The sequence below is a fragment of the Pinus tabuliformis genome, chromosome 8, assembly GCF_031772625.1.
Source record: "Pinus tabuliformis cultivar Carrire ecotype Pingquan chromosome 8, CPIR1, whole genome shotgun sequence".
NCBI classification, from domain to species: Eukaryota; Viridiplantae; Streptophyta; class Pinopsida; order Pinales; family Pinaceae; genus Pinus; species Pinus tabuliformis.
Window position 1 is genome coordinate 1,429,379,784 of NC_142294.1, and position 12,946 is coordinate 1,429,392,729.

The 12,946-nt window shown below is 38.2% G+C and overlaps 1 protein-coding gene across 1 annotated transcript; it reads right to left on the reverse strand.

The window, feature by feature from the left end:
* Positions 1–11,776: 11,776 nt before the first annotated feature.
* Positions 11,777–12,649, reverse strand: LOC149241022 (pathogenesis-related protein 1A-like). Its single transcript, XM_089367415.1, has one exon. The coding sequence runs from the start codon at positions 12,557–12,559 to the stop codon at positions 12,077–12,079; it is 483 nt and encodes a 160-aa protein (XP_089223541.1). The 5' UTR covers positions 12,560–12,649; the 3' UTR covers positions 11,777–12,076.
* Between the last annotated feature and the right edge of the window lie 297 nt (positions 12,650–12,946).

Here is a 12,946-nt window from a genome sequence, read left to right on the forward strand (position 1 = left end):
GCCATGTGCATTGGCCAGAAAGTGACCGTTGAAGTCACTATTCATGATGGGATGATCGACTTGAGGCCAAATGGAGTGGGTGGTGGACATTTAAGATGCAATTTATGGGAAAGATTTGGGAAAATATGTCACCAAGAAAGCATTAATGAACCGGAATTGGGGGGAACGGTCGAATTCGAATTCAAAAGGCGCTATAAAACACAAAGGGCTGCCCAGCAAACAACACTTAGTCATTTGAGAATTGAGTGATTGAACAGAGCCCTGAGCATTATGAGCTGAGTGTTAATTGACCCTCTAAATTTGTGAGTGACAGATTACAACCCAAGTACAATGACAGTGACTAAGGATGGTTTGGGAATAGAAGAGGTAACCGCCGGCGAGGCCGCACAAACCCCAACTGTGGAGGATGTTCCAAAAGGTGTCGAGGTTGTGGTAGAGATCCCCAAATAACCGCGTAGCCCAAGACCGAAGAAGGATATTCAAGCAATGGCTCTTGTACACATGTCCTCGAGGAACCTGCTGCGCAAAAAACTATCAATGGAAGAGAAGGGGAAGTTGTCATGATAGAAACAGATGAGGAAGAAGAAGATTTGCAGGCCCTTATCATCGTAGAGGAAGAAGACAAAGGCATGGAGGAGGATATTTAACCTACACAGTCTGTGACAAAACTGCCCGCATATGTCCCCCTGTGAAAAGAGGAGGCCAAAGTGCCCAAGGACCTGGATGAAACCAAGAGTTCACTCCAAACCCTGCTCCTCCCAAATGGCATTATGTTTGAAGGGACCATGAAGTTTGAAGATTGGGACCTCGCTGACCACAAGAAGTTCCCTCACCTTGAGATCGGGAACCTCATGAAACAGCGCACCACGAGGGTCATGACAACATTAGAGCCACGGAAATGGCTGCGCAGAGTGGAAAATGCTGGGCTACTGATCCTGCTATGGGTGCCGCATTTCCACCACACCCGAATAGCTAGTTTAGTCATCAGACAGCTGCTATGCCTGGTGGATGATGGGTATTTATGGCTGGAGGAGCCTATCCCCATCATGGCAGACCTAATTCATCGCATTTCCCGACTACCATACATAGGAAAGGACCCCGCGACGATATCGGAAGGGAAGGGTAGTGATTTGGCCCTCGCATAGAACATGAAGACGAAGTACAAGCTAGATAAGAAGAAGCAGGGGTACGCCATCTCCAGCATCAAGGACAAAGCAGTATGCGTAGCAACCCAAATCATGGCAGGCAATGTTATGCGAAAGTGCTGCATAGACGAGGAACTAGTACTGGCACCGGTAATCGCACTGGCCGAGCAGTACGTGAAGGGGGTCCAGTTTAACTGGGCTGAATTCCTCTGCATGAAATTCGTGCAGAATTGTCGCGAAGCCCAAGAGAAGGGTAAAATCTTCCACTATGCGTGGTTGTTGCTATCCATAGTGCTTGTAGCAGGGGAACTGTCGGAGGAGAGTCAATTGCCCACAATTGACAAAGATTTACCAGAGGCCGTGAAGTACGCTTCACTTTGGGCCATGAAGGATATTGAAAAGGATACGCACTAACAAGATCTTCTGGGTGTTCATGGAGATGAACTTCCAAATGTGGATGAACCGGAAGCCACGCTTGTCGCCCACAATGTACAACAGTCTCCAGAGTTCTGCAGAATTTAAGGCAGACATGCACAACATCTTTATGAGGGCGCGAAAAGACCCAATGAAGCAATGGACAAAGCTACCATTTGTAGGCACTGACGATGCCATTTTCACTGTTTTGGAGACATGGCATCCTGAATGGTGCACCCCATATCTTGCAGAAATCGAGAGGGCAGCAACATAGAAGAAAAAGGACGATGCCAAGCTATGTGTCATACAGTTGGCCGAGAAATGGTTGAAGGAAACAGACATAGCTGAGGTATGGGCAGCATGGGAAGCCAAAACGAAAGCTGCAAAATAGGGACAGGCCGCAGAAGTAGTCGTAGCAGCACAGGAAGCCACCATGAAGGTGGGAGAGGGCCAAGCAATGCCCTCGCAGGAGCAGGAGGCAGAGGAAGTAGAAATAGCGAAGGAAGCACGGACCCAGGGACTGTGTCCACATAGTTGAAGCGCCCACACACGGTAGAGCGAGCAGGACTGAGGAAGAAGGTCAAGGCCTCGAAATTGGCCATTGACCCAATCACCCTAACTGAGGGTGATCTGCATGACATCGGCGAGATAGTGCGCGATGTCACCAATGAGGCTCTTTAGGATTTTATGCAGGAGCACTAGACTGTGTTGGGGGCCCTCAGAGTGCAGTTGCAAGAGTTACAAGTGCGCCCCCTCAGGTGGGTATCCTTTCAACCCACCTCGCAGTAGGATCCTTGGTAGTAGAGTAGATGATGCGCGCACAAATGGCAAACACAATAGTGTTGTTGGAAGGGGCCCTAGTGACATTGAATGAGGTCGATCGATTTTTGGTTAGCATGATGAAAGGCCTTGGCCTTAATCTAGCTGCCATTCCTCGTGAGACACTATATCTATTATAGGATGGGATAACGACAGAGCTGCACACTAGGGAGAGCCGCGCAATTCAAGTCCTTAGCGAACAAAAGATAAACATGGAACAACTCATCTTGTAGCACGATGAATTGATGTCACAAAATCAACAGTTGGTACAGGTAGTAGGCGACGCTTATCACAGTGTCCCGGAGCTGGTCATCCCAGGAGATCTACCAACAGAGGTGCAGAACCATAGGTTAGCAATAGGAGTCTGTGAGGATAGGGAAGAAACAACAAAGGTTCATCTGGAGCTGAATCTTCAGATCATCGAGCTGCGGTTAAAGGCGTAGCCATCCACTCCCCCAGAAGTAAGAAAAAAGTGCGCTAATGCTATCACAGTGGGGCTGGAGGAAATCAAAAATCCAGTGCAAGAACATCCAGTGCTTGGAAACAGAGCACGAGAACTCCAACAGCATTACAACAATGTTCGAGGAATTGTGCAGATAGCAGTCCTCACCCAAAGGCTTGCATGGATGCAGCAAGCCAAAGCACTGAAGGAGTAGGTGGACGTGGCGCGACACAAGGAGGTAGTTCTCAAAGTGCACATTCAACCTTGGATAGACGAGGCCTTCACTATCATAGAAAACATCGAAGGAAAGCTAGAGCACATACATGAGATGCACACATTGATGCAGAGAATCACCCGAGACACAAACGTCTTGGAATAGTGGGTGCAGCAGATCCAGCAAGCAGCAGTTGAGTGCATTGTGGACCTTAACATAGTTCGAGAACAGTTGGAAGGACTCTGCGCCAAGATCACCGCATCGACTGAGTGACTCGAGGGCGAGTCATGATGTTTGTGTTGGGGGCCTCTTGGGCATGGAATCCCACCAAGGCATGTTTTGCGGCTCAAAGCCCATTTTTTGACCCGATATTGTTTTAAAGACTCTGTGAGTTACAGGCGTGGGGCGCGAAATGTATGATACAGTCACAGGTTTGTTCGCCCTAGTTTTGTAATGTAATGTCAATCTACGCATGGTCCACAGACCATGGGATTGTATAAATAGAGTGAGGCTCTCAGTGTAAAAGAGAACTAAGCAGAGCGAAGTAGAAGCAAAGAGAAAGAGTCTAAGTGTCAAAGGGTGTCTTGGATTGTAGGGTGGGAGAAGGCACTGCAGCTAAGTGCTTAGAGGCTTAGTAGTCCATAGCTGAGTGCGCGGACCCCTGCAACTGAGTGCGCAGGGCAAAGTCGAGTTTGTAACTGAGGAAGAAAATAATATAGAGAAGTTTTATCTTAATTCTATGTATCTATTCTTGGGTTATTGCATGTTTGATATAAATTGCAAATATATTGTTTATTTATTGTGTGCACCTGTATGAATGGTTTATATTGTTAAGTATAACTTAAAGCATGCAAGTAAACTAAGATAATCAACTAACATTGGAATATTAGTAAGGACTTGGGTAATAACAACTTTCAGCCCCCGAGTAGGGCTGCACAAAGGCAACATCTCAGGCTACGATGTACGAGAAAGTGTGCGTAGTGACGTGTGCGCAGGGTCAAACCACAAACCACTTGAATTCATTAGACATCTCTAGGGTGTGGAAACCTAGTTCTAGCACCCTCCCATACTACTTCAGGTCGGACCTCAATCCATGCTCTGCAGAGTGTTTCCGAGAGGGCGAGTAGTATTAGGATTTGTTTGGCTAAATCACCTCTGAACCTGGGTCAGGCCCCAACAAACCAATAAATGCATAACCCGCTGGAGGGTAACTACGGTAAGAAAAGCTCATATTTTTGAAATACATATCTTAGTGTAGATTGAATTGATGTTGATCATCATCATATCATTCTGTCTTCAATGACATGGATGGTTGTAAGCACTAAAAGTTGTTCCATGTGTTTCCTCTATGTGTCTTACTCCCTGTCGCTTGTTGGACCACCGGTCGCCTTTTGGCATATGGATTACTTTGTCATGCTTGCAAAATTGTTCTGGTTATTTTGAAGGTTTTTCTTTGTGTACATGAGTTATCTTCACTCTGTGAACATCGGTTGCACTCACACACAAAGTTGTAAGCACAATCGTGCAAGTGTCGTCACAATCATCCAAAGGTATATCTCAAGTGTCACACTTATTTCTCTTAGCTTTAAGACAGTCTCACTGAGCACATGCTTTTTCTTGTTGGTCTATGATGTCTTGTCATCAAAATATTCTATCTGTATGATCACATTGTCAGTCTGCACAAATTCACTTTCTTTCAACACTTAGCCATTTTTTTGAAAATATACTTGACCGGACAACCTCCCTCAGTCGAACCTCGACTGAGTGGCACTGTGTAGTCTCAACCCTCAGTGAACCTATTCTGCTACCTAGAATTGTGTAGTGCCTCAGGTTTTCCTCAAGGTCAGTTGTACTATGCAATCCCGAAAGTGAGTACCTTGTCTGCCTCCCAGAACTACGCAGAAATTGCCTCGAGTCCCAAACTGAACTGCGCATTTCTCAAGCATAGTTCTAAATATTCCCTCTGGTTTGTCGGAAACCTGCACTTCACTGAGACCCGGGGTTGCATTTCTCTCCAAAAATACCTAGACATGGCTAGCTGTTTCCCCTGCTGCCTGCCCCACAATGCCTTCAAAAACTATGCAGTCATGATCAGCAAGGCCTTTGTTTCCTTTCTTTGCACTGTCTCCACAAATTGAACAGTCTTGTCCAACAAATCCTTTTCTTGCTTTCTCTACACTACTCCAAGAAATTGTGCATAATTCCCCGCTGGTCTTCTGAATTTCCTGTCCGGTCTTATCCTTGAAAATTGTGCAACAAGTCCCTCTGCAGCCCTACTCTGTCCTCCCTCTGGAAACTGCATAGAAATTGTCCCCCTCAGGATCCCATTTTGTAGTTGACACTCATGACTTTCACTATCCTTTTTCGCCTCCCAATGATCACTTCGTATTTTTTCCCAACAGTGCAGACCAATCTCTGAAATCCCTCTTCCCAGCCTAACCTATGCTTTACGCAGTTTCATTGTCCTATCCTCCCTCCTAGTCAGCTGGACCCGAACACAGAAAACAATGCATCAAGCTAGACTAGGAGATTTTCAGATTTGATGTTGTCCTGTCATGAGTGAATTGCAGGAACAAGTACATTGATGGAACATGACGATAAGATGAATGGGATGAAGAAAGGGCACATCATAGAAGACTTTCTTGTAGCTAGATCGACATAAAAATCACATCGAGCAGCAAGTGAAAGGAGTACATGCACGAAACCATCTTGTAGAGACCAAGACCATTGGATACCTCGCAACACCAAGTTATGCAGGGGTGAAGAGAAAGCACAACAAAGAACACATCTATCACTCAGCAGCACAACAGCTTGACATGGACACCATAGTCAACTAGTACATGTCAGCAGTGTCATGTCAAGTTGTGTCATGAGTTTTCTCAGCCACCTCACTACTATGAGTTGTATCTGTTGTAATAAAATGTAATGTAAAGTGAAATTCCAAGTTTCATTAGTGGAATACAAACAATCATATGTAATGTAAATAGTTATATGTAATGAAGTCGAAGAGTCATGAGGGTAGACCAAGAGTCAAAGGGGAATGTCAAGGGTCACCCCACCCTTTGTTATATAGAGAACCTCATAACTCATAGAACATGCTTTTGGGAGATAATATTTTGGCTAGGTATTGATTAGAGGAGGCTTGGAGAGTATTTCGACAGGCCTTGGCTTCCCCACAGCGTAGAGCAAGTACATCTCTTTGAAGGAGCATGCGGTGTTGAGTGTAATGTTCCACTATTGGGGATAATGGCTATCAATCATGTATGTATGGATGGAACTTTCACTTTATATAATATAATATAGCCAACACATCTTAATGCATATTTTTTTATTATAGTTTGACTATTCTGGTTACTTTACCAATGTATGTTGTTTAACTTACACATTTGTGTATGAACTATTTTGTATATGATTGTATGGACCTAGTTGAAGTTGAGTTGTTACTTTAACCCGACACTTTGGATTGTGAACTATTCCAACTTGTAATGCATTCAACTCATGTGTTCCTTTCAGGCTGCATACTTTTACAGGCTTCTAAGGGACACACTTCATTTTCCCTCTCCGTGTGTTAGAAACCCCATGCATCTAACTTGACTCGCTGCAAGGTCACACACTTGCTTCCGATAAAGATATCACAGTTACCTATGCATGCTATGACAATCAAGGCATAACTTTACTACCCACTATTGGGACTCCTACTCCAAATGGTTTGAGTTCTAGTTGAGACTTCTTACGAGGGAGATCACTTGACATGTTGGCAGGTCCAACACCATCAATAGGAACTTCCCATAGGCTGTAAAGTGATTGTTCATGACACAAATTCTCAAGAATATTTAAATCTGCTATATTTATTTCTAGCTGAATTTTGTTGCCCATTTAAAATAATTCGAAAAGATCCAAATAGGATTATCATGGTTCACATTTCATTTTACCAATGATTTTTATGAGATGTATGTATATTTTCCAATCATGGGGTTTAACTTGACTCATTAAAATTAAATTACAATACATTACCATATAGTCTAAGTGGATTGTTTAATTTTTGAATGGGGATAAAAAATGCGGATAATGAATAGAAATAGTTGTTCATGTCTTAATTATATATGTGTAAGCACACAAACATGATTAGGAATATGTTTCCCTTAACATTAATAGTCTTTTTGTAGGTATTTTATATGTGAGGTGTTATCTTCTGGAGTCATCACATTCATATTTGTTATAATCAATGTTTCAAACCAACCTCCGTGGTTCATCATCAGGGTTAGATCCATGAGAGAAAAAGTTAGAACCCCATCAGATCTAATCCTGATGATGAATCACTTAGGTTGGTTCAAAATGTCGATTATAACAAATATAAATGTGATGACTCTGAACATAACACCTCACAAAATATAGATCGCAGAAGCCTCAAATCAATAGTATTTTATATGGTTAGATTCATTGTTCCATGAAGAATAAGGGAAACAAGTAAAATATTTTTTCTTAATATTGTAATTGTTATAGAAGAGGATTTGATATTGTGTGCCATACATCAATAGAAAGTGATCTAGGTGGATATTTATGACCACCCAGTTATTCAACTGGCTCACAACACATTTTTCCTACTTTGGTAGTTTTATATGTTTTCTAGTTTGCACGTCTTGAACTTTTGGAGCCCTTTCAAGGCTCTAAACAACTTTTGTTGGGAAAATGGCTTGACGATAGTCATAGAATGGTTGATATTTAAAATTCGTCCTCCTTGGATAGACCATTCCAATGTAATATTGTGCACACTAATCGAAGATCATATGCCAAGGTTATGACCCCATAAAGTTGTGTTCCAAATAACCTTGTCGAGGTCCATAAGCCTTTGGCACTTCATCTCCTAGGGTTATAGTTTTGGATGCTTAGGATTTATCATTGTTTCTTCATGAGAAAAAGACCTGATAACCTCATTGTGACATAATTGAGGAGGGTAAATAGTTGTCACATATCTTCTCATAGATAAGTTACCACTATTTAACCTAGTTTACTTTTATTTCTCATAAATAAGTTACCACTATTTAAACTAGTTTGCTTTCATTCTTCATATAAATAATTTTAAAATTTTTTATTTATGGAAGAAAAAAATCATTTTATCTTAGGTTTTAAATATTATTTTGTTTTTTTTTATAAATTTGGATAAAAACACCAACTACCCACATTAGTTCGTGTACATAGACTTCTTCCCAAAACATTATCGAAAGAAGGTAATCCAAATTAGTAATATGGGTTATGAAGATAGTGGTACAATATTTTACGTTATTATCAAAAAAGTATTCACACGAGATAGTAGCAAACGAGATATTAAAATTACCTCAAAATATGATATTTATAATCCTGAGATATTAAAATTATCTCAAAATATGATATTTATAATCCCTTTCCATACATTTGGGCCATATCGACGGATTGGATTACAATGTAAGATTATAGATTTATAAAATAAAATATTGACACCAACATATGCCTAATAATAAAATTATGCCACAATATGATATTTATAATCCTTTTAATACATCTGGGCCATATGGAAGGATTGGATTACCGTGCAAGATTATAGATTTATAAAATAAAATACTGACACCAACATATGCCTAATGGGAGAGATTTGATAGTGGAATCATGAAAAAACTTAGTTGGATTTACAAACTAAAACATTTATATTGACTTATTATTATTATTATTATTATTATATATATATAGTAATATATAATTATTATTATTATTATTATTATTTTATATATAGTAATATATAATTTACACTTTATTTAATGTAGTTAGGTTAAGTATTATATTTGAGGAGCATTGTTTTTAATAATTATAGTGATTTTGCAATATTTCAGTGTTAATTTCTAAAATAGAATTGCTTATTTATATATATATGATAAATAGTTGATGTTAATATGAAGTAATATATAAATATTTTTCATTAAAATAAATAAAATGAAATACATTATCAAATAAAGAACGATATGAAGGAAGCCAAAATTACGTTTATTTTATAGGAGAGGGGGTTTAAAGGGGATATCTAACTTGGATAGAATCCCATGTTATTTTCCATAAATCTTCATTGACTTAACAAGCCTAATCATTAATTCCATGTGTGAGGGCAGTGAAAGTGTCATCTCATCTAGTTATTAAACTATGGTGTAAAATACTAATATGTAAGAATTCAATGTGATAATCATGTCACTTATGATAGCACAATCATAGCATAATTATTTTTGGGAAGAGTGAGAGCAATGAACCATGAAAGAAGAAGGAAAAGGAATTTTAAGTGGAATAAGAAGCAACTTTCAAAAAATACTTTTGTAATTGTAGAAAGTGAAGAAAATATATATTTAGTGATAGGAAAAAGTATATATATATAAAAATGAAATTTAATACTTCTTGAAATGTAAATTTATGTGGAGAATAAGGATTTTATGTTTATCAATGATTTCTATTGAGAAATTATTCGAGGAGTATGTGTTATGTTGGCTGCAAGAAATCTTTTTGCAACCAATTTCCTAAATTCTATAGCTCAAAGATTATTGGTACGTCTATAGTACATCCCTAAAGGGGATGACGATTGTATAAGGGACAATAATGGAAGGAAGTAAATCTTATCGATTGGGTTGTGTAGAATAATGAGTCAAGGAACCATGTGGTTGGATATGTTGGAGTCGTGTCGTTGTATTTTATTTGATGTTGGATTATATATGTGAATAGAAATTACATGAAGAGTTTCTATGTCCTCATGGACTAGGTAACTTGAGATGGAGATAATTATGCAATATATATTACAATTGGGTGGAACATCTAACCTCTATAACATGTTGTGTAAATATTTATGAAGATAACTTGATGATCAATACCTTTATTTATATTTTAATGGAATGCTTGAATGTTATCTTTAGTTCGTGATATGTGTGTTTAAATAATGTTTTACATGTCACAATGATATGATTTGTGTGTTTAAATAATGTTGTACATGTCACAATGATATGATTTGTACTCACGATTTTGAAAATTATTTATATTGTAATGGAATGCTTGAATGTTATCTTTAGTTCGTGATATGTGTGTTTAAATAATGTTGTACATGCCTTAATGATATGATTTGTACTCACGATTTTGAAAATTATATTATTTTCCCAAACATATATCCTAATTATCATGTTTTTGAACTAGAATTAAATTTATTTTGGTAGGGACATGGCATAGGCATTTTGATTTCGATTATAAGTTATAATGAATATATTAATATTAAATATTACTATGTAATAATGATAATAATGTAATTTTAAAATCACAACTAACATAAAATTCAAGTTTATGTTTATGATTGATATCCTCTTGTTTCTGAACCAAGAAACCTTTGTCCACTTGAATACCAATATCTACAAAAATGTACTTTACCTTTTAGATTTGAATATATAAATTTTTTGATGAAAAAGAAAAACAACAAAAATATTCCCAACCACCAAGTCTACTTAAAAATTATAATTATTTATAATTATTCAATAATTCAAAGAGAAGATATTATATAAAAATATTTATTATACCACTTGTATTTAACCATCAAAATTTTCTAGATATTCCGTGAATATTACCAATATTTAATATACAATTTACGTATTTGAAGATTACGGATACTCTTATGAAGAACAATCACGAAATTGTTAAAGCCGTAGTCTAACTAGACTTTTTTTGTCTTGAAAATTGTTAGAATTTTGGTAATATTTTGATAAATTTTGACAGATATTTTTGTAATTTTGTAAATCTAAAATAAAATTGTTAAATTTCCAGATTTTAGATATTCCATAAATATTTTATGGTGTTAAATTTATTACAATTTTCAAAAGTATTATTTAAACACTATCAAATTTATTAATTTTTTTTATCCAAATTCCGACCAAATAGAACCCTCCAGGGAATTCCTCCTCGGCCTCAATCGACTTGTCCATTGTTAAAAAGGCAAGGAGTAAGGATTCCAAAACAAAGGGAATCAAATAGAACCCTCCAGGGAATTCCTCCACGGCCTCAATAGACTTGTCCATTAATTTTTTTTATCCAAATTCCGACCAAATAGAACCCTCCAGGGAATTCCTCCTCGGCCTCAATCGACTTGTCCATTGTTAAAAAGGCAAGGAGTAAGGATTCCAAAACAAAGGGAATCAAATAGAACCCTCCAGGGAATTCCTCCACGGCCTCAATAGACTTGTCCATTGTTAAAAAGGCAAGGAGTAAGGATTCCAAAACAAAGGGAATCAAATTCACACAGTGGTGTCGTGATTTACCTTGTTCGAGCTATTAATGGTCAAGTTAAAACGAAGAGAGATAGGAAAAAAAAAAAAAAATCTAAAAATCGAAAAATTCATCCTAACATCTCGGTTGATTTTGACGGGTGATGTCCTCAACCAAAAATCAAACATGTTTAAACACAAATAACTTATATAAAAAAAATATTATGCAATTTAAAATACTAGTCCAATTTTATTAATTAATAATATTTATTATAAAAAAAATCAATACTCCCATGAAAAACAGCTTAATTAGAAATCACCACATGAAATTATATATAAATTATAATTGAAAGTTCAAATCTCCTCAACTCATTTAAAAAAAGCATACAAAACAAAACACTCCAATAATAAGAACTAAGAACATATTCACACGTCTTAATACCATACTTGTCTGCGAACTCCACTAAACACAAAACAATATGTACTCTCTTATAATCAGAACCATATACGATTTATCTACGTACGTCACTAAATACATAAAAAAAGTATATCGTCCCTTATAATCGAAGCACCAAATACAGACGATTTATGCGGTTTCGGAAGTAAGTGACGCTCCATTATTTGAAATCGGGAAAGGCTGTCGATAAGGGCATTTATTCTGATGGGAAAAACAACAGTTATTTACTTACGAGCATCGTCAACGTACACAGATGTTGAAGAGATACAGTAATACGAAATATTAAAAGGAAATTAAGGAAAACTAATACGATATGATAGGTCGGGATATCAGAATTCAGTATGGTTTCTGCCCTACATAGTTCCCAGGCGGATCGTAGTTGCAGATAACGAATATCCCGCCGCTGTTGCATTGAGCTTGAGCGCAGCCGAGTCTCTTGGAATTTCTCCACACCACCTGAGTATAGTGCCCACATACTTTACCTGCAGCGCAGGTATTAGAAGTGTAATCATAATCTTTCTTCTCATTAACCCAGGCCGTCACGGCACCTCCCACGGGGTTTTCTTTATTCGACTGCTCGTAGATATTTTCTCCGTATTGGCCACCAGAGTGCTGCAGAGCGCAGTCTCCTATGCGTTGATTCGCATAATTTTGTGCGTAAGCCGCGACGGTATCGTCCCATACCAGAGCCTCCACACCCACTTGGGCTCTCGCGTCATTGTGAGGAGATAAGAATTGCTGTTGCACATTTTGCCCTTGCCCTACCCTGCAGTAGCATGTGATTAGCAGAAAAACAGAATACATGAAAAACCACTTCATATTGACAAAATTAAGTGTATAACTTTCAATCCCAAAAGAAAGAATGAAATCACTGGCCGCTCACTCAATTCAATATGAGAAAACAAGCAAGCAGTTATGTATATTTATAGCAATTCTCAACCACATATCGCTTCGACAATATGAGAGAAGATACGGGGAAGATGTATGGCATCTACGGAGAAGATACCTCAATCTAGAAGAACGCCGAGCCTTGACTGACATGAATCTCATCACGCAAAAGGATAGCGAAACATGGAGATGTTGTGACCCGCTTCCGCATTGTTATTGATTTTGACATGGTTGTTGGAGACCCAGACTTTCATTGAATATCTCAAATTCGACAGTTTCTATATATTTGACTAGTAAATCAAATCACGCTGTGATATA

Coding starts and splice junctions, on each gene's coding strand:
- LOC149241022 (XM_089367415.1), bottom strand. CDS start 12,559: ATGAAGTGGTTTTTCATGTATTCTGTTTTTCTGCTAATCACATGCTAC.